Here is a 21,185-nt window from a genome sequence, read left to right as displayed (position 1 = left end):
TCACGAAGTGCATGGACTGAGAACACAGGGCATGCGAATTCTGAACTATTTGGACGACTGGTTGATTCTAGCGCAGTCAGAGGAAGAACCCATATCCCACAGACTAGCGCTACTCAGCCATCTGAAAAGCTTGGGTCTCTCGGTCAACTGGACCAAGAGCTCATTAATACCCAGTCAGTCGATCTCTTTTTTGGGAATAGAGCTGGACTCGGTGGCTATGACGGCCAGACTGTCGACACAGCGCGCGCGCCGTATTCGACATCTCGCCGCGTCTTTTCAGAAAGGCAGGTGTTTCCCCCTGAAAGCATTTCAGAGGATTTTGGGCCACATGGCTTCAGCTGCAGCGGTGCTTCAGCTGGGCCTACTGCGCATGCGCCCGCTTCAGCACTGGCTGAAAGCGAGAGCGCCCCGCAGAGCGTGGATTGCCGGCGGCTCGCGAGTCAGTGTGAATCAGGGCTGCGTCTCAGCCCTGCAGCCCTGGCTGGCGGCCGAATGGTACATTTACATTTTACATTTACATTTATTCATTTAGCTGACGCTTTTATACAAAGCGACTTACAATTGCTATATATGTCAGAGGTCGCACGCCTCTGGAGCAACTAGGGGTTAAGTGTCTTGCTCAGGGACACATTGGTGTCTCACAGTGGATTCGAACCCGGGTCTCTCACACCAAAGGCATGTGTCTTATCCACTGCGCCACTACCACCCCTATATGGTACCAACGAGGAGTTACAATGGGAGTTATCTCGCACCGGAAAACGATCTCGACAGACGCCTCCAACCTAGGTTGGGGAGCGCTTCTCGAGGGCAGACCTGTCCATGGCCTCTGGTCAGACCGGGAGAAATGCCTTCACATAAACTGTTTGGAGATGCTAGCGGTCAAGAATGCACTGAAACATTTTCTCCCATACCTGCGAGGACACCATGTACTAGTTCGCACAGACAACATGTCAGTGGTGTCCTACGTGAACCGTCAGGGCGGGATCAGATCCAAAATCCTCTGCGCACTGGCGGAACGCCTCCTCGTTTGGGCTCAGGGCTCACTGCGCTCGTTGAGAGCAGCGCATGTGCCCGGTCACCTGAACGTCGGCCCAGACAGACTGTCCAGAGACAACGTTCCCCCCGGGGAATGGTCTCTGCACCACCAGACAGTCCAGCTTCTATGGCGCCTGTTCGGCAGAGCAAAAGTCGACCTCTTTGCGTCAGACGACAACGCCCACTGCCCGATATTCTTCTCGAAGACCGAGGACGCGCTGGCCCGAGCCTGGCCCAACCTCCCGCTGTACGCTTTTCCCCCGATCTCGCTGTTACCCCAGGTGATCGGGAGGATCAGAGAAACGCGCCACTCAGACATGGTTCCCGGAATTAATGCGGTTGGCAGACTCAGCCCCATGGCCGATCCCGGTGAGGAGAGACCTTCTCTCTCAAGCCCGCGGTTCGATCTGGCATCCCCATCCAGAGCGCTGGTCTCTGCATGCGTGGAGAATCAACAGATACTCGTTGATTTGCCAAAAGGGGTCGTGAACACGATCACGCAGTCTAGAGCCCCCTCTACGAGACGGCTCTACGCGTCAAAATGGTCTGTGTTTAACAAGTGGTGCACGGGGAAAAATTTAAACCCACAAGCGTGTGGGATTTCGTGGGTTTTGTGCTTCCTTCAGGAGCTGCTGGACGCGGGCAGGTCCCCCTCCACGCTCAAAGTCTATGTTGCGGCTATTGCAGCGTTCGCCGACTCGGCGCGCGGCCGCGCATTAGGAAGAATGAATTCATCATCCGCTTCCTCAAAGGAGCCAGGAGGATGAATCCCCCGCGACCCCCCTCGGTTCCGATCTGGGATTTGTCTTTGGTCCTAGAGGCCCTGAAAGCTTATCTCTTCGAACCTTTGGACACTGTGGATCTGAAATACCTCACGTTCAAAACCGTTTTTCTGATAGCTCTGTCTTCAGTTAAACGCGTTATCAGTTAACGTGGCGTGTCTTGAGTTCGGACCTAATGACTCAATAGTCATTCTCAAACCGAGACATGGTTACGTCCCCAAGGTGATGGGCACTCCTTTCAGAGAGCAGGTCATTTCCCTCTCAGCCCTACCGGCATCCGGCAGCGAGGTTGATAGTAACCTCCTCTGCCCTGTCAGGGCTCTGAGGAATTACGTCACGCGCTCCGCCGCTTTCAGGCGCTCGGAGCAGCTTTTCGTTTCGTTTGGAGGGCGCACCAGGGTCTCGCCGCCTCGAAACACAGTCTGTCCAGATGGATAGTGGACGCTATTGCGGCAGCTTATGCGTCCAGAAACCTGCAGTGCCCCTTGGGCATCCGGGCTCATTCCACCAGAGGCATGGCCTCATCGTGGGCTTGGTCCAGCGGGATTTCCATTCATGACATTTGTACAGCGGCAGGCTGGGCCTGGCCCTCTACATTTGTTAGGTTTTATAACCTGGAAGTCCCCGCCCTGCAGGCTAAACTTCTATCAGTCTGAGTCGTGTGTATGCCCTGCCCACACTTTTGTGCGCGGGCTACTTACTCGATTTAGCTCTCCTGGTTGAGCTGCACTAGAAAGGGTTATGTCAGTATAGACCGGCCGAGCCGCTCTACACCCCCTAATGTGTGCTTATGAACATGTGCTGGCCCACTAATAAACTGTCGGCCACCTGTTTCCCACTTATCAGTGTTCCCCGGGTTTCCCCTGGGACTCATGTGGTGGATGCTGGGCGCGCAAGGCGTTGACAAGGGGTTCCCGTAGCGTAAGCTAACTTACGCAATACGAGAGAACCTCTCGTAAGAGAACGTAATCGGTTACTAACGTAACCTCGGTTCTCTCTAGAAGAGGGAACGAGTATTGCGTAACCGGCCGTGCTCGCGCCACGAGCTCATTTCGCTTCAGTCGACGAAAACCAGGGTATCAGCCTCCGAGCCTTCCTTTTATACGCTAAGCCACTCCCATTCTGGCGGGCTGTGACGCGTGAGGGCGCGACGTCACGCCAGGCTCACTGGTAGGCTGCTGCAGTTGCCGCGGAGCAGCCAATGAGCGCGCTAGATAGCCTGCTCTAGGTCTGCTAGCTGCTGCACTGCGTTGACAATGAATAAAAATTAAGGATCATTTTTTGGCTTCATATCTCGAGAAAAGATGACTTTACCCGTAGCGTAAGCTAACTTACGCAATACTCGTTCCCTCTTCTAGAGAGAACCGAGGTTACGTTAGTAACCGATTACGTTTTTCATAATGTAATGTAACCAGAATGTAAAATTAGTTATTTTATGGATTTAAAAATTATCTATTTTTGTTTGTCCTTTACAAATTAACACAAAATGAATGAATATCTTCTAGTACAAATGCACAGTGCTCACATTTATTTGGACATTAAAACATTACATATCAGTTTGTGCCTTATATTGTGATCTCACGTAGCAGAATATTTTAATCCAGACACATGTGATGCAAATACATGCATGCAGTTTTGACAGCTTTAATCGCCTTTTTGATTCTTACATGAGTTAATTAACGACAACTACGGCTACAGCACGCCGCATTTGCGCGTAATGTGCAAGCACAATGGCTGTAAGCCGTATGACAGAAAAGTTAGTTTTACTGACATTTGGCCTGATAACATCTCATCTTACCGAAGATAGCCAACTGAATAAGGACAAAGCCCTTTTCTCAGCATCTGACAGAAGTGTCACAGGCTTTCACACACATCTTCTAAAATAAAAGTAGCATCAGAAAAAAAGAGAACTACATTTGTTGTTGACTGCACGCTATTCGACTTACTCAAAACGTTCTTGCAACCCACCAGTTGAGAAAGATTGACTCTATATTTACTATGTGCATATCACTGTCTGATGTTCTGCTGAAGCTCATTCTGAGGTGAAGTTGGAGTGTGCGTCTGAAAAGTCTCACATTTTTTGTGGTCTTAAAGAGACGGTTCAGCGTTTTAAAAAACAAAATTTTTGTTAATAAAAAAAGAGACAGAAACAGCAGTTGTGAGAGGGGTGGCCAAAAGGGTGGCCAAGCTTAGACCAAGGGTGGCCACGGCCACCCCTGGCCACCCCCTAGCTCCGCCAGTGAGCCTATTTTGCCGTCAACACTGCCGACGTTGTCTTTGCTGGAAATTGCTGCTATATATTTATGTTTAAAGGAGCTGTATGTAAGAAATGTATTTCAATTAATCATAAAATGGCCCTGATATGTCACTAGACATTAAGAAATTATGTAGTAACAGTAGTCCGGCCAGGATATTGTCATTTAAAAGTGAAGTTGCAGCCCTCAACTGATGTTGATGTTGTCATCTTGTGTTTTGGCCTGAAGCGCCACCCTCCACCTATCTACCAATCACGAAGTCAGTAGTGTTTCGGCATCCGGGTTGCCAGCTCTGCTCTAGTTACCACAGCTACGTAGCAGCCTACGTTCCTGCTGGATCCTGCAGCCTATCTGGCAACCTCGAGTCAGGGGGGAGGAGGAGGGGATACACCGCTCTACAGTAATTTGAAAGTGATTGCAGTACCAGTTTTGGCCACAATCTTACATACGGCTCCTTTAACATGAAGTATAGGCCTTCCACAACTCTCTCCCCATATGTCAAACATTTCACCAATGAGGCTTATCATATGTCACCTATCAGCAGCAGCGCCGCGTCAGACACGTTTCTGGTGTGCAAATACATAGAAAACGCCACGCAGCTGACATGCAACAGAAACGCCACGCTCACGCCACGCAGCCAGTGTGTTGCCGGCCAAGTGCAAAATGTGGAAGTGACGTGTGCCAGGAAAAAACCTAAATAGCCAACAGACTAAAGAAGACATACATGAACAGCATGTATTCAATCCATTTTTGAGCCACACAAGACATTGCTGTCAGAGTGTCAGGGAGCTCAATCTGAGAAAAGAACATGAAAAATTAAAATAAACTCTAGTGTCAACATATTTAGATGAACCATGCATCTCAAAATTAGGCTAGGCTACTCAATGAATTGGACTGCCCAGCATTAGATGCATGTGCTGCAGCTCTATGGCAAATCATTGCAGTTGAATAGCAATATAATACATAATTAATTAACAGTGAATATATATATATATATATATTTTCATATTTTATTTAAAGTTTTTAACAGTGAATATTTTGAACACTTTATATATTTATTGTATTAAAATTTAAATGCAAAAGAAAAGTCATGAGAGTCGGCTGTTTTTGTCAATTTTAAGTTTTAATTTAAAATGTTTGCGATTTTAATATAAGTACATGGTTAAATATTTCACCACTTGCTTGAGCAACTTCATATATAAATCTATTTAGAAGTAATGCATTGAATAATACGTTGTTTAAATTGTGTTAACATGAATACGTCTATAAAAGAGTGTATATGTGAATAAAGAGAATCGCAATGCTGACAAAACTTTTTTTTTTTTATAAAAGTTGCTTATAACTTCTGGATTTCAAATAAAAATAGTGAGTATGTGATTGTGTTACAGCCGTGGATCAGTTACGCACTGCAAACGCAGCATATGTGAAAGCACTATAGCGTGCTGATCCTGCACCGCATACACACTGCACAGGACAGGAGTATGTGTGAAACAGGCGTTAACCTCTGCTTTCTCATCTTACACATCACAATCCACTGTTATGGTGGCCATTTCAGTAGATTTACTCACTAACATTGTTGTGGAAACATAATAAGCATGGAAACTAAAATATGGTAGTATCGTGCACAGCGCACATTCTGCAGTTCTGGCGCCTCAGTCCCAATACTGTAAAACTCGACGTAAATTCACATCACATGTTAATGCAGCGGTAGAGTTACACTCACAGGACACTGCACTTATTCACAATCACAAAAGTTCATTATTTGCTTGTGCTTTAAAGCTTTGCCGGGTAAATATTTCATTGGCGTTCTGTTCTGACATGATGCACTTTTTCTGAGCGTGTACGCCCCGAAGCGCGCACTGTCAAACAGCGCCAAACTGGATTTTTGTTGGGTCAGACCCATCTGATAGCGATGGAAAAATATGCACAAAACAAGCCACTTTGAAATGTTGCTGTTTTCATGAATACAAAAGTTGGATGACCCTCCCCTCAACAAAGAATAAAAAGACATGACCCTCCCCTATTTTCCTCCGGTGGTCCATTCCATAAATACCGAACGTCCCTTAGTTAGTTTTGCCAAACACACATTACAGTTTTAGTTAGTTATCGTTTTTTTTGTAATGCCTCATTTTTATTTTTATTTCAGTTAACGACAATGTTTTTTTCCCACCTAGTTTTTGTTTTTACGTTCGTTTTCGTCAACGATTATAACCTTGATGTGAACATGATGCTAATTGTCAGCCTGATGTCATGAAATGCGTCTCTATAACACACATTGTTTATAGTGCAATTTATACGTTTCTTAAGTAATAAAATGCATATTATATGCACGTGAAAACTGTGTCAAAACCATAGACTGACACAAAAAATACTTTTTTTAACAGTCTATGGTTTTGACACACAGTTTTCGCTTGCATATAATATGCATTTTATTATGTGTAATACACAAGTTTCCCACACCCCTACCCAAACGTATAATACGCACGTAGGTCTACCTCACACACAAGGGCTTTACAGTGCGTATTATAACTAATTTTCACGTATACATTGCACGATATACAAATGCGTGCTATAGAGACGCATCTAATAAGAACGCGTTGTTATTGTAGTTCTGGACTATATGTGAGCATGCATTTCCTCATCTCACATGTACAAAACAAATGAACTATTCCTCAAAATGAATAAAAACAGTGAATGCAACATTGTAACGTATTTCTTTTAAAAGTAACTTTCCCCAACACTGTAGTTTTAAATTGTATTAAAATATTGTAACCTAATTGTCAAATATTAAATGACTGTAGTGGATGACAGAGTCTTTATTGTTGAATGTTGACTAACATAATCTCTCATATTTTAATTATTAGGTACAGAGGTGAAGAAAGCAGTGGGTGATGAAGTTTCCTTTCGTCCAGATAAACCTCTTCCTGCTTCTGTCTCCAGCATCACATGGAAACACATTAAAGGTGTTGAAACTGTTAAGGCGATTGAATGGGAAGACGGAGTAACTGATACCTCGAATCAGAGATTCAAAGACATCACAGATCTTGATACGAAGACTGGACAAATCACGATTACTAAACTAACAGTCGAACATAGTGGAGTTTATACCATTGACATCAGCGGTAAAGAGCAGGCACAAAGATTCACATTGACTGTTATGGGTGAGTGAATATTGATTATATTAATATTATTACTGTAAAAGCATCATATTGTTATTATGATTTTTACTTAACATATTATAGCATGTAATTCTGTCAACTTTTTTTTTAACCTATTGTGAAATAAAATGTATTATATAATATATGTATGTTAATAATTTAACAATAACTGTTATTACACAAACAAAATCTACCACACTATCATCATGTGTTTTGAACAGTACTGCAGTGTTCTTTGACATACCTTGAACTACAGTAAATACCATGATATGTGGTAATCATTCAGTACCAGCTATACTGTATACTTACCGTCACTGTATTTTGGCAGTACTATGGTACACTGATGATATCAGATTATGAAACCATGGTGCTTTATAAGTACTTTCAAGAATACCGTGATACATGTCCAAAAACATGGAAGTACAATGGTTCTTTTTTTTTAACATTATGGTTCATATTAAAATTGTAGTAAATATGTCATCTGATACCAACAGTGTAAATGTTTTCACTGTTTATTTCTTTCACAGAACGGGTCCCCAAACCTGCGATTCAAATATTGAAGAGGACTAACCCTGATGTTGTGTATTTAATATGTGACTACAGAGATAAAATCATCTGGAAGAATTCTGCTGGAGAAACACTGACGGGTTCAGCGCGCCAACCGAAAGGAGAGTCCATTACTGTCAAAAACAAAGGAAATCCAGAAATCTTCTACACCTGTACACTCCAGAACACAGTGAGTGAGGAGACCAGTAAACCGGTCTATGAGAGAGATCTGTTTAAAGGTGAGACAGCGCTTTAATCACTGAGTCTGATTATTTTTTAATGCTTATGTGGCGCTGAGATGTTCCTTCTGTTCAGAAATTGTATATACACTGAACACGTGTTTGCCCACGTCATATAAAACATATTTGCAGAGGTGTAAAGTCCAGGTTCAGAAAGTAAAAGTCATCCTCAGTATTTTGTTCCAGTCACCTGGATTTGCTAATTAGCACAGTTTTTCAGCCAGGAGATAATTAGAACTAATTAGAGAGATCAGCTGAGCTGAATTCATGTGTGGAATAAACATATGGCAGGACTTTTACTTTCTGACCCCTGGACTTTACACCTCTGCATATTTGAATGTGATTGCATTAGAATTGGATAAAAAAAATTCAAAGCAAGTGTCATATTAGAACGACAGCACACGCACACCAAACAAACATTACACAGAAAGAAGTTCTGCCGATTCATTTTGACACTTTAAAATTGATTTGTAATACCCTCAGTTGCTCTCTTCCACCCAAGGACTTATTTTGATTATTGTTTGTTCTGAGAGACACTAAGCAGGTTTACAGTAATTTGAAGAAGAGATGGAGCAGGAGATCTGATCCGCCATCATCTGCCGTGGTCATTTTTCATGCATTATGTAGAGGCTGATATAATCTTGTTCTTGCTGGACTCAGACACACACTTGGGCCAGACATTGATATCAAACATTTGCAATGAACGTAAACAAGATGGCAGCAGTAAATCTTGCTTATGAAAGACTAAGGGCCCTATTGTAACGATCTGAAACGCAAGTATCAAATGCGAAATGCAAGTAACTTTGTGGGTGGGTCTCGGGCGCTGTTGCTATTATACCAGCGGGATAAATGACTCTTGCTCCCGACGCAAATCTAAAATGAGTTGGTGTGAAGTAGCTTCATTACTCATTGATGTGGTTTGGGCGTAACGTGAAATAAACCAATCAGAGCATCTTCTCACATTCCCTTTAAGAGTAGGCGTGCTTGTTCCATGGCTGATTTGCCAGACGCATGCCAGGAGCGGTTCACAGCCGAGGAGACCGACGTTCTCGTCAGGGCCGTAAAACACAGAGAAGTGACATTGGGGATGGAGAAACACACCCAAATTAGCTTCGGTTAAACAGGCGTATGATAATTTGGGTAAATGTGTAAGCTAGATTTATGCCTATTTTTCACATCTTCATGGACACCACAATGATTTCCCTCGTGTGTTAATATTTTTCCTTGTAATAATGTATATATGATTTGCAAAAATGAAAACTGCTGCATCTGTGTAGATGAGATAAGCAAAGTGTGTGTGCGTTGTGATTATGGCCAAGCATGCGCCCATAAAATAGCATCTGAATAACATGCGCAACGTGCCACTGACTTTAGGCTAGGTTTCTCCTGGTCAGTGGCGGAATTGTTTTCTGAAACTGCAAAATAGCACCAGGGAACATTTGCGCCGGAACACTCCTCCTCTTTTCACTGAACCGCCTCCGGGAGCGCAAGTTCATTCCCTAATTTACCGACGTGCGTCTGTGGAGGGAAAAGTCTGCTGTGCGTCGGGTGCAAAATAGGAATGATACATGCGTCGGTGTATGAAGTCAATTGCGCTGGGTGCAAGATAGGGCCCTAACACATTAATGCTGTTTGTTTGCGGTTTCTGGTTTCAAACTTCCTCTATAATCTCTGTTCTTACACTGCATCAGTTTATTTAAACAAAAAAATTATTCTGATCATTTACATGTCTTTCCCAGGGTTGAATTTGTTTTATAAGCTTAATATATGTGGGGGTTTTTTTGTGTGTTATTTTTTTATTTTTTTTATTTTTTGCATTAGGTTTAAACAGGGAGTTTGTCATTTGGATTTCCATTGTTGTGATCTGCTTGTTTTTTATCCTCCTTTTCCTGTTTATACCAACTTTACATGGTAAGAATATTGTGTTTAATCTTTTAAAACATTTGAAATATATATCTGTGCTTATCATTTGCTTAAAACTCAAAACAAACATTCAAACCACTGGGTAATTTGCCATTTGCAACCTGTTTTAATTCCATAATATTACATTGTTCTGTGCAAAATCAGATATTCAGACAGAAAACTAATTATTTTACTTGATTTTATTGTTTATTGTTTAAAAAAAGGAAGATGAAAGATTGTAAAGATGAACATGTAAATAGGCTTGATTATGGTTGCATATTGACTGTATTTGACTGATTGTGTCCCTGTTGTTCTTTAAGGCTCTTGTGCAGCTCGCTGTGGGAGACAAAAGACTTCCAGAGTAAGTTTACTTCTTGAGTCCTTAGAAAATCATTAATATGTGCAATATTACAAATCAAATGGATCTAATCAACCTGAAATATACATTAAAAAAGCATTTTTCCCCTTAGAAATGAGATGCATGAGTGAATGGCTGATGCTCATCATGAACCTCCAGACTCTTCAAATGCAAAGCCACATGTGGATCTTCTCGACACGTTCACCGTCATCGGCTCTGAATCCCAGCTTTACTAAAGCCTCTGCTCTTAACCGTCTGTGCTTCATAACGTTCTTCATAACTGTCTGTGCTTCATGATCTTTCTGTCTGCTAGGCCGCACTGAGAAGAAACATCCTTAGGTTATGAATATATGAACCTGCTGTAACACACATTATAGATGAGAATCCCTTTACTAAACTTTCTGCTTAGTTTTTATCTTCTGCTTAATGGAGTGGAGAGTAGAGAAGGCATTTATTTATGTTACATTTAGCAAACAAGGCAAAGGCATTGTTTTACGCCAGTATTAACATTGCCAATGTGATGAGTTTGAGGCAGGACATGAACCATTAAAATAGTAAGCATTGAATGCAGTGTAAATCATTTTAAATAAAATCCTCTGTCAAATGTGTTGATTTTTTTTTTTAAACAAAATTTCATATTCAGATGGAGATTTATGTGTCTTTAGGAAAGAATGAACATCAACACAATGACACTCAATGTTTGTGGTTTCTGTTTTTGGACTTCCTCTATATTCTCTGTTCTTATACGCGCCTCAGTCATTTAAAAGACATTCTGAGGTAAATACTGAAGTGCATTGACCTGACGTGTACTTTGTCTAGCAAAAATGTCACTTCGATGCTTATGGTCACCATTGTTGCGTTCATCACCACAGAAGCTGTAGGTAAGTGAAGTTTATAACATTTTATTGAAGATGGCGCAGCATCTCTTTTTTTTTGTTGACTCTAAAGCAGTTTTACAGCGTCAGGTTTGGGTGTGATGGAAGTAGCGAGGACTCAATAATGAGCTTTATTAATAAAAATAAGAACAAAACACAAACAAAAACTATGCTATAAGCTATATAAGCCACCACATAACTACCAACTATAAGCACCTATGGCCACCACATAAACCTTTAAAGTGGACGGGGTCAGACCTGCAGTGAACCGGTCCTGCAGGAACTCCAGAACTGTACCAATTGGGCAGTTGACTGGATCCAACCGACGGTCACTACACCAAGAAGTGAATACTCTCCACTTCAGGGCATAAAGTTTCCTCGTGGAGGGAGCTCTGGACTGTAGAATGGTCTCAACAACCTCAGTTGAGAGACCTGACTCTATGAGCTGGGCCCCCTCAGAGGACAAGCCCACAGGTTCCACAGTTCCGGTCGGGGGTGTAAAATCGAGCCCCCTGCTTGGGACAGAAGGTCCCTCCTGACAGGTAGCTCCAGAGGAGGCCCATCGAGGAGGGACACAAGATCGGGAAACCATACTCTGCCCGGTCAGCGCGGGGCTATAAGAAGCAGGCAAACCCGGTCCCTGCGAACTCTCTCCAGAACTCCCGGGAGCAGAGCAACTGGGGGAAAGGCGTACAGGCGTAGCCTCGGCCACGTCTGCACCATAGCATCCAGTCCCAGAGGAGCTGGATGCGTGAGGGAGAACCAAAGTGGACAGTGAGACGTCTCTCGAGACGCAAACAGATCCACTTGAGCTTGGCCAAACTCCCTCCATATCAGCTCCACCACCTCGGGGTGGAGCCTCCATTCCCCGGGCCTCAGCCCCTGTCTCGACAGAGCGTCTGCTCCTATATTCTGGACCCCGGGGATGTAAGCTGCCCTGAGATACAACAGCTTCCCCTGGGACCACAAGAGGATATGGCGTGCCAGATTGCATAATGGGCGCGAGCGCAAACCCCCTTGGTGATTGATATAGGCGACTACCGACGTGTTGTCCGTATGCACTAGCACATGGTGTCCCCTGAGATCTGTGATAAAGCTCCTCAGAGCCCGGAAGACAGCTAACATCTCTAGGCGATTGATATGCCAGGAACGATGATGGTCTTCCCACAGACCTTGAGATAAGCGACCCTCTAGGATCGCTCCCCAACCCGTGAGGGAAGCATCCGTCGTTAGCAGTTTGCGACGACAAGGAGCCCCCAACACTGGGCCCTGGGACAGGAACCAAGGTTTCTTCCACATAACCAAGGCACGTAGGCATCGCCGCGTGACCTTGATTGTGCGAAATGGGTTGCCCCTCGGGGAAAACCCCCTGGTCCTGAGCCACCACTGCAGGGGCCTCATGTGCAGTAGTCCAAAAGGTATCACGTTGGAAGCTGCTGCCATGAGACCCAACAGTCTCTGGAACTGTTTGACAGTGAGTAGCTGGCCTAGCTTTACACTTTTCACAGCTGCAAGGATTGAATCTATACGTGGCGGTGACAGGCGCGCCTGCATCGACACTGAATCCCAAACCACGCCTAAAAAAGTGGTCCTCTGAAGTGGAGAAAGCACACTCTTCTTGGCGTTCAGCCGTAACCCCAACTCCTTCATGTGGGCGAGAACAACATCTCGATGTTGAACCGCCATCTGATGCGACTGAGCTAAAATCAACCAATTGTCGATGTAGTTCATGATGCGAATACCCTGGAGGTGCAGGGCCGCCAGAGCTGCATCCACACATTTGGTGAAAGTGCGGGGTGATAAAGCCAGGCCGAATGGAAGAACTCGATATTGGTATGCTTTGCCCCCGAAAGCAAACCTCAGGAACTTCCAATGACACGGACGGATGGAAATATGGAAATATGCGTCCTTGAGGTCTATCGTGACAAACCAGTCCTCGGACCTGATCTGTGGCACGATTTGTCTCAATGTTAACATTTTGAACTTGAGCTGCATGACTGACTCGTTCAGAACTCGAAGATCTAAAATGGGACGCAACCCCCCGTCCTTCTTTGGAACTATGAAGTACCGGCTGTAAAACCCGGTTTCCCTGTTGGAGGGAGGTACATATTCTATGGCCCCTTTCTCTAACAGAGTGTTTACTTCCTGTTCCATAACCAGAACCTGCTCGGGGCCCACCACTGTGGGCAGGACCCCCATAAACCGAGGTGGGCGTTTCTTGAATTGTATTTGATACCCTTTTTCCACGGTCTGCAGGACCCAACGAGAAACATTTGACAGTAGCTTCCACGCTGTCAAAGATTCTACTAGAGGTACCAGCCTCTCGAGACTGGCTTCTGGATTTTGTTGCTGTTGAGTAGTCAATTCGTCGCCCTGTAACGGCGCACCAGCAGGAAACGACTGAACAGACTGCTCTAACACCCTCCTCAGAGGGGGCGGGCATCCCGAGGCCACTACGTTTCTGGGTGGTCCTTGAGATATGTGCTCGCCGGAGACCGCTGCGCCCTGAAACACCGGAGGCGGCAGGGTTGGCAGACCGGTCCCCTGAGGGCACCGAAGAGAGACGGGCACCGTAAAACGAGGTGTTGACCGCTCTGCTTCGGGGGGGACTACCCTCATTTGTCCTGAGCCCTCGGACGTTAGGACTTTTTCCCAGCAACCGGTAATAACGGTCCGCAGATCCGTTCTACTCCTCGAAAAAATGCTGGGTTTGGGCGTGCCCCCCGTGTCCCCGAGATTTTTGTGGGGGAGCACGGGATGACACGCTCTGTTTTTGAGCGGCACGATGTTCAGAGCTCTTTTTAGATGAGTGAGGCTGCTCCCGCTCAGCAGCCTCATAAAAAGATCGACGGGGAAGATTTTTTTGTAGTGCAGCTGCTTGCTTAGAAGCTTCTTGGAATTTATCTACAGCAGTAGTAACAGCATCACCATATAGACCCGAAGTAGAAATGGGCGCATCTAAAAGAACATGTTTCTCATTTTCTTTGATATTAGATAGATTGAGCCACAGATGCCTCTCAGTGGCCACCAGGGCTGCCATAGAACGGCCGATGGATTTAGCCGTCTCCTTGGTGGCCCTGAGAGACAAATCTGTGGCTCTGCGCAATTCGCACACCACTTCGGGACCAATACCCCCGCCCTCATTGAGATCTCCCAATAATTCCGCCTGATAAGCCTGCAGCAAAGACATAGTGTGTAAACACGCTGCAGCCTGACCAGACGCGGAATAAGCCCTGCCCACCAGAGAAGATGTAACTCTGAGGGGCTTATTAGGCAGAACCGAACCCTTTAGGGAGGATGCCGCTGCTGGCGAGAGATAGCTCGCAAGCGTCTCTTCGACTTTCGGCATCCCCCCATAACCATGCTCTTTATACCCAGTTATAGAGGAATAATTAGAAGTTTGTGGATTAAACACTCTATATGATACTGGTTTCCCCCACGATCTCGACACCTCAGTATGGAGATCGGGGAAAAACGGCAGGTTACGATGTTGTGGTTGTGCACGTGACGGCAGGAAGCGTTCGTCAAGTTTACTTTTTGAACGAACGTCCTGCTTATCGGATGGCCACTCAATGGAAAGTCTTTCGACTGCTCTTGTCACTACTTCGAGTAATTCTTCATATGCATGAGACTGAGGTGGGGCACCCTCAGACTCAGTATGAACACTAACAACATCCAGTTCCTCAGAACTGGATAATTGCAGTGTTTGTTCCATCATCGGGGCCGAAGAAACCGCATCGCGTGCTTCCGAACCCTGATGAGAAACACTGGATCTATCAGACAAAGGCTGAGATAGGGCAGAGCCCGTCTCAAGCCCCGCTGATAGATCCATTTGCGAACCCCAGGACTGAGATCGCCGCTGTGCCTCGGCAGCAGCGGGACCCGAGCCCCGGGGAACGCGAGTTTCCCGGAAGAAACTCAGCCGGGATCGGAGCATGCGCATGGACAGCGCCTCGCAATGCACACAGCCAGCACCCTCGAGTGCTGACTGGGCATGCTCCTCTCCCAAACAAACAATACACAGAACGTGCGTGTCCCCATCCGTAATATAACGCGGGCAGGGATGCACACACATTCTGAACTGCTTGCTGGCCATTATATATATGAGTGACAAAACAACACCAAATAGACAGAGACAGATTTCACAAAGAGAGCTACTGAAGACACAGAAGCTGCCGCTCTCTGTTTTCAAGCAGGCTTTATAGTTTCCTGGTACGTGACGTCACCCGCATCTGACGTTCCGCCACGCCATTGGACTGATTTTACATGTGCTTCAAGACATCATCACGCAAAGCGTTCCCATAGCGTCAATCTCGACGCAACGCGAGTTCCCTTGAAAGGGAACTAGTGATGGCAATTTCAAAACACTGCTTCATGAATCTTCGAAACCTTTTGTTCCGAATCAATGGTTCGGAGCGTGTATCAAACTGCCAGAGTCACATGATTTCAGTAAACGAGGCTTCATTACGTCATAACTGTTTCGAAATTTCAATGGTTTTGTTTTTGGTTTCTCTGTCAACAAGTGTTTGTGGGTTTTACCTGATCTCTGATCAATCTAATTAGACATTAGTCTAATTAAAATGATGAATTATTGAATTAATAGTCTCTTATTGGCCTGTTTAGCTGAGTCATTCATAGAACAAACAAAACAAACCCTGACAATTGATAAAAGAACATATAGACACTTGATAATCTATTTAGTTGATTAGATAATTGCATTTGAAAGATTTTACTTTCAATTAAAAAAAAATTGCAATTGATTTGTATAAGGTGTTTTTATGCATGTTTGTCTAGGGTTTTTATTGCATTTACACTGTTCTGACCACTAGGGGTCACTGTGGAGACGGGTGTCAGATTATCGCAAGCCGTTTTAACATTTAATCCTTAAAACCTACTAGTCTCTATTTTCATGCTGCTAGTGCTTATTCTTTAGATACCAGTACCTTTTTAAAATATACTAGTAGTTATTCATTAGAGTCTAGTGCCTATTAAATTGATACAAGTACTTATTTATTAGATAGTAGTGCTTATTAATTAGTTACTAGTCCTTATTATTAGATACTAGTACTTATTCATTAGATACTAGTACTTATTTCAGTAGTGACTAGTAACTATTCTTTTGTTACTAGTAACAAATTATTTTTTTTACCATTGACTTCTATGGGGATTTTTATGGGGACTTCTATGTGTCATGAAATGATGGAAGGAAGCAAGATGCAAGTAAACTCCTTTATTGTGATATTAATGATGAAAAAGTCCAGAGAACAGGCTAGCGGCGCAGGGACCCCGATGGCCAGATGAACCCAGTGATGGATGTGCAGCAGTGCGATGAGGAGAGTCCAGAGGTGAGATAAATCCAAAGTAAATCCACAGGAACACGGAAGGCACAAGACTCGAACGCAGACTGGAAAACACACCTGGACACCACAAACAACGATCTGACAAAGGAGATGAGAAAGTGGTGAGTATATATAGGGTGATGAGATGAGCTGCAGCTGGTGACTGGAATGATGAGCTGGATCGCTGATGAGCACTAATGAGCCAGCACGCCCACACAATCAGCACTCACACACACACACACACACAACAACAGAACACGAGACAAGAAAGAGACATAGGATTTATGAACCGTGACACTATGGGGATTCAGATATCAACTTCAGTTCTGACTAGTATGTATTCCAATTGTGACTAGTACGTATTTATTAGATACTAGTAGTTATGCATTAGGTACTAGTATTTATTCATTAGATACTAGTACCTAATTAGATACTAGTACTTATTCAATATATACTCATATATATACTCAATATATACTCATAATGTTTCAAAAAGAGGTGGGGGACAATATCGATCCTGACAAATGAACGAAAGACTCGGAAGGTAAAGTAATTATTTATGTTCCCTGTCAATTATTTCTTAATTCAGAATATGATCAACATTGCATAGATGGATGTCTTCGGGGAATTTGGTTGTTAAAAGTTTAACATTTAAAGCCACTTAAATGAACGAAATGACACGAATAAGATTCGTTCATTTTGATGAACGAGATCAAACAAGAGAGTCAGTAAAAGAACTTCCCATCACTACTAGGGAAAACATGACGAGCAGAATGACTTGACTTGACTTGACTTACGTAATCAGATTACTTTTGTCAAGTAATTAGCAAAGTAGCGCATTACTATTAAACTTACAACAAAATATTTTGTTGTAATATCAATAATACTTTTTTAAATAAGTAACACAAGTTACTATGTTTTCAGTGACTGACAGCTCTCCTGTCCTCATCATGTTGAGAGAAATCGGGAGTAAGTGCTGAGGTTTTGTGTGCGCTGTGTGTGTGAACTGAACATGGTGCTTATTGTAGTACTGGACTAAATGTGAGCATGCACTTTCTCATCTCACATGTTCAAAACAAATTCACTATTCCTCAAAATTAATAAAAATTGTGAAATGCAGACGCAACATTGTTGTAACACATTACTTTTAAAAGTAACTTTCCCCAACACTGTAGTTTTTTAAAAGTTTTTTTACATAAATGACTGTAGTGGCTGACAGAGTCTGGCTTGTTGAATGTTGACTAACATACTCTCTCATATTTTAATTATTAGGTACAGAGGTGGTGAAAGCAGTGGGTGATGAAGTTTCCTTTCGTCCAGATAAACCTCTTCCTCGTCCTGTCTCCAGCATCACATGGAAACACATTAAAGATGGTGGAACTGTTAAGGTGATTGAATGGGAAGACAGAGAAACTACAATCCCAAATCCGAGATTCAAAGGCATCACGACTCTTGATACAGAGACTGGACAAATCACAATTAGGGGAGACCGGGGACAGTTGCAACATGCCATTTTTCTCCAATCAGAAACAAGCTAGAGTGATGACACTCATACTGCACATGCACAGTTAGACCCTCCCCCCACCAAGAAGACAGTAGACATATTCAACATCTGCTGTTGCATTTATTGAATATAACTTGTTTTGGAGGTATCAAAGCAGTGATGGGTAGTAACGCGTTAGAAGTAACGCGTTACTGTAATCTGATTACTTTTTTCAAGTAACGAGTAAAGTAAGGGATTACAATTGCAAAAGCAGTAATTAGATTACTGTTACTTTCCTGTAAGCAGGCTGCGTTACTGCGTTACACTGCGAGACTGTCTCGCGAAGTGAGCCGTGACTCGTGAGTGACAAATGACATGAGCGCCGCGAAGTCAGTGGTAAACACTATGGCAAGCGATCGCGTTCAAAAGTCTTTAAACGAAACGCGTGAATTTTGACGCGTCAACACGCACCGTTTGTCCGTGTTCAGACGTCATGTTTATTCATGAATGATGTCGTAATGGTAAACTGGTATGAACGTGCAAACACGTTATATTTGTTCATGAGGGATAATAATGCATTGGTACGTTGTGAGTGATGTCAGTCTTTATGTCATGATTTGTCATGCCTTTTTAAGTTGTTCGTTTAACATTATTTCCCAAGGTAGAAAAGACAACAGCTCTTAGAATGGGTCTTTTATTTTAGCAAATTGCCAAAAAAAACTTTTCAGACTGTGTGCAGCTGAACCAAGAAAAGCTTAAGATTGCATGGAGCTGATAAGCATGAATGGCAGAAGAAAGAGACTGCAATTAAAAAACAAAACAAGAGAAAATTATTTTAATGCAAGCAATAAAAAACTGCACACATCAGCTGTGGAATAAAAGAAAAGAAATGCATGATCAACTAGATTAAGGCAAACTCCTGTCTTAATTTAAACCCTGTCCACCACCCCCAAAGGTTTCACAAAGTTATTCTTGCCACTGTAACTTATGGCTTCCTAAAGACAGGTTTATGGGTAAATAAATGAATAATAATTAGAAAAATATACCAGGGCTTTGCATTTGTCCTTCGGTCGGTCATTCACTTGTCTGAGTAAAAACACTTGTTAGAACAGGAATTTTTTTTTTTTGTGTGTGTGTGTGTGTTGTAAATATCATTTATTCCGAATCAGTATTCTCATCAGTTCAGTCAGCTTTAACATATATAAATCGGCATATTTATGATATTTTAACCTTTATAAAGGGCATTTTTCCCTAATCGTTTGCTTCATCTTTCATTTAAAATTCTTAAATTTGATCAGTAAATTACAATAGAATAATAACATGCTAAAGGGCTGTTACCAATCAAATAAACTGCATTAAATAATGTAATGAGATTATTTAAAATATTTTTTGAATATACAAATAAGAAATATTATTTGTGCATAGAAATAATATTTATAAACCGCCAGTAGGAGGCGGCAGGCGACCATCTTAATGAGTGAGTCATTGATGCAATGTGCATAAAGTTAAAATACTGAAACTAATAAAACAAGTTTTAAAAAAGAATGTTTAATTTGATACAATTTTAGATTATGGAATATGCAGAAAGAATAGAATTAAGCAGAAAGGTCTATGGCTTTACATAGCTTATTCATTTCGTGCATCATGTTTTTGAAAAGTAACAAGTAAAGTAACTAGTAAAGTAACTAATTACTTTTGAAAATAAGTAATCAGTAAAGTAACTGGATTACTTTCTTGGAGAAGTAATCAGTAATCAGTAATAAATTACTTTTTCCAAGTAACTTGACCAACACTGTATGAAAGTACATTTTTTCATGAGATATATTTTTGTCATACTGTCCTGACATTTTGTATGAATTAATCAAAACTTACTTAGTTTGAATTATTGTTTTGTTGACTTCTAAGTGACATGGTTAGCATGTGTCAAAGTCAGTGTGTCTAGCAGGCCCCTGGGTCGGGGTCAGTTGCAACATCTGGCTTCTTCCATTCAAATAAATACTGTGAACGATATGTCATATATAATCTTCTTTAAATGGTATGGGTAATTAGCAGACAGATGCAAGTTTAATATATACAAATTTGGTTGGTCTAGTCCAAATAGTCTCTGAGTAACTGAGAGAAATGCAAAAAGTGTTGCAACTGTCCCCGGTCTCCCCTACTAATCTAACAGTCGAACATAGTGGAGTTTATACCATTGACATCAACGATGAAGAGCAAGCACAAAGATTCACATTGACTGTTATGGGTGAGTGGATGCTGATTATTATATTCATAAAAAATTTTATATTATAAATGCATCATTTTAGTATTACTAATATTATGGTTGTTTTTACTTAGCCTCACATACAGAATTTTTTTTTAATAATTATTGTACAATAATGCCATCAAATTGCAATACCATGATACTTTGCTTAATACCGTGGTATTTACATGGTACTCCAAGATACATTCAAGAAAACCTCAGCACGCCAACCGAAAGGAGAGTTCATTACTGTCACAAAAGAAGGAAATCCAGAAATCTTCTACACCTGTACACTCCAGAACACAGTGAGTGAGGAGACCAGTGAACGGGTCTATGAGAGAGTTTAAAGTCTGTTTTAACTTTCATCTTTTAAGAATATTCCAATATGTTTCCATTCTTTCATCTGTGCTTATCATTTGCTCAAAACTCAAATTTATGACCATTTATGAACTCATGAATCATTCACAGTACATCTGTATTAATAAATGTATGAATAAATATTCACGTTGACTGTAAATAGTAATGGCCACCTGATTTGTGATATACCTTTAAGACGCCTCCTTTGATGCGGGAGACGCAAGATTAAGCTTATTTAATTTCTTTGTGGACATTTTTTTTATAGCATATAACATTGCATTGCTATATGTTTTATAATGAAAATAAAACACCTCTTTTCTATTGTTTTTGATTGTTTGGATTGTTTTGGACTTAAAGGGATAGTTCACTTTGAAATTAAATGTTGGTATGTTTTAGCTTACCTCAAGGGCATCCAAGATGTAGGTGTCTTTTTTTCCGCAGTAGTTTCAATTTTGATATTTTTAGGTCAAACCGTTCTTGTCTGTCAGTCATATAATGCAGGTCTATGGTCACCACCTCAAAGAGCATGCACAGAGAAGTCCAAATTAAACAATTCCCCATCGTAAGTACACATTGATGGCCTAAGACACGAAACGAGCGGTTTGTGTGAGAAA

General features: G+C 42.4%; 1 protein-coding gene across 2 annotated transcripts in view; it reads left to right on the top strand.

Annotated features, from left to right (window-relative positions):
* Nucleotides 1-21,185, top strand: part of LOC309494449 (uncharacterized protein) — a 114,200-nt gene that overhangs the window by 37,523 nt on the left and 55,492 nt on the right. The window contains exons 6-10 of one of the 2 annotated variants that reach the window (XM_082163816.1): nucleotides 6,937-7,233; nucleotides 7,758-8,015; nucleotides 9,837-9,926; nucleotides 10,238-10,278; nucleotides 10,388-10,883. The exons of the other annotated variant lie outside the window; for it this stretch is intronic. Coding sequence (XP_082019942.1) covers nucleotides 6,937-7,233; nucleotides 7,758-8,015; nucleotides 9,837-9,926; nucleotides 10,238-10,278; nucleotides 10,388-10,393 — 692 coding nt within the window. The 3' untranslated portion in view covers nucleotides 10,394-10,883. Of the gene's footprint in view, nucleotides 1-6,936; nucleotides 7,234-7,757; nucleotides 8,016-9,836; nucleotides 9,927-10,237; nucleotides 10,279-10,387; nucleotides 10,884-21,185 lie in introns of those variants that run through there. 2 annotated transcript variants of the gene reach the window in all.

This window comes from Leuciscus leuciscus (assembly GCF_965113295.1).
Source record: "Leuciscus leuciscus genome assembly, chromosome: 3".
Taxonomy (NCBI): Eukaryota; Metazoa; Chordata; class Actinopteri; order Cypriniformes; family Leuciscidae; genus Leuciscus; species Leuciscus leuciscus.
Note: the sequence above shows the minus strand (reverse complement) of the source record. Positions and strands in the feature narration are given on the sequence as shown.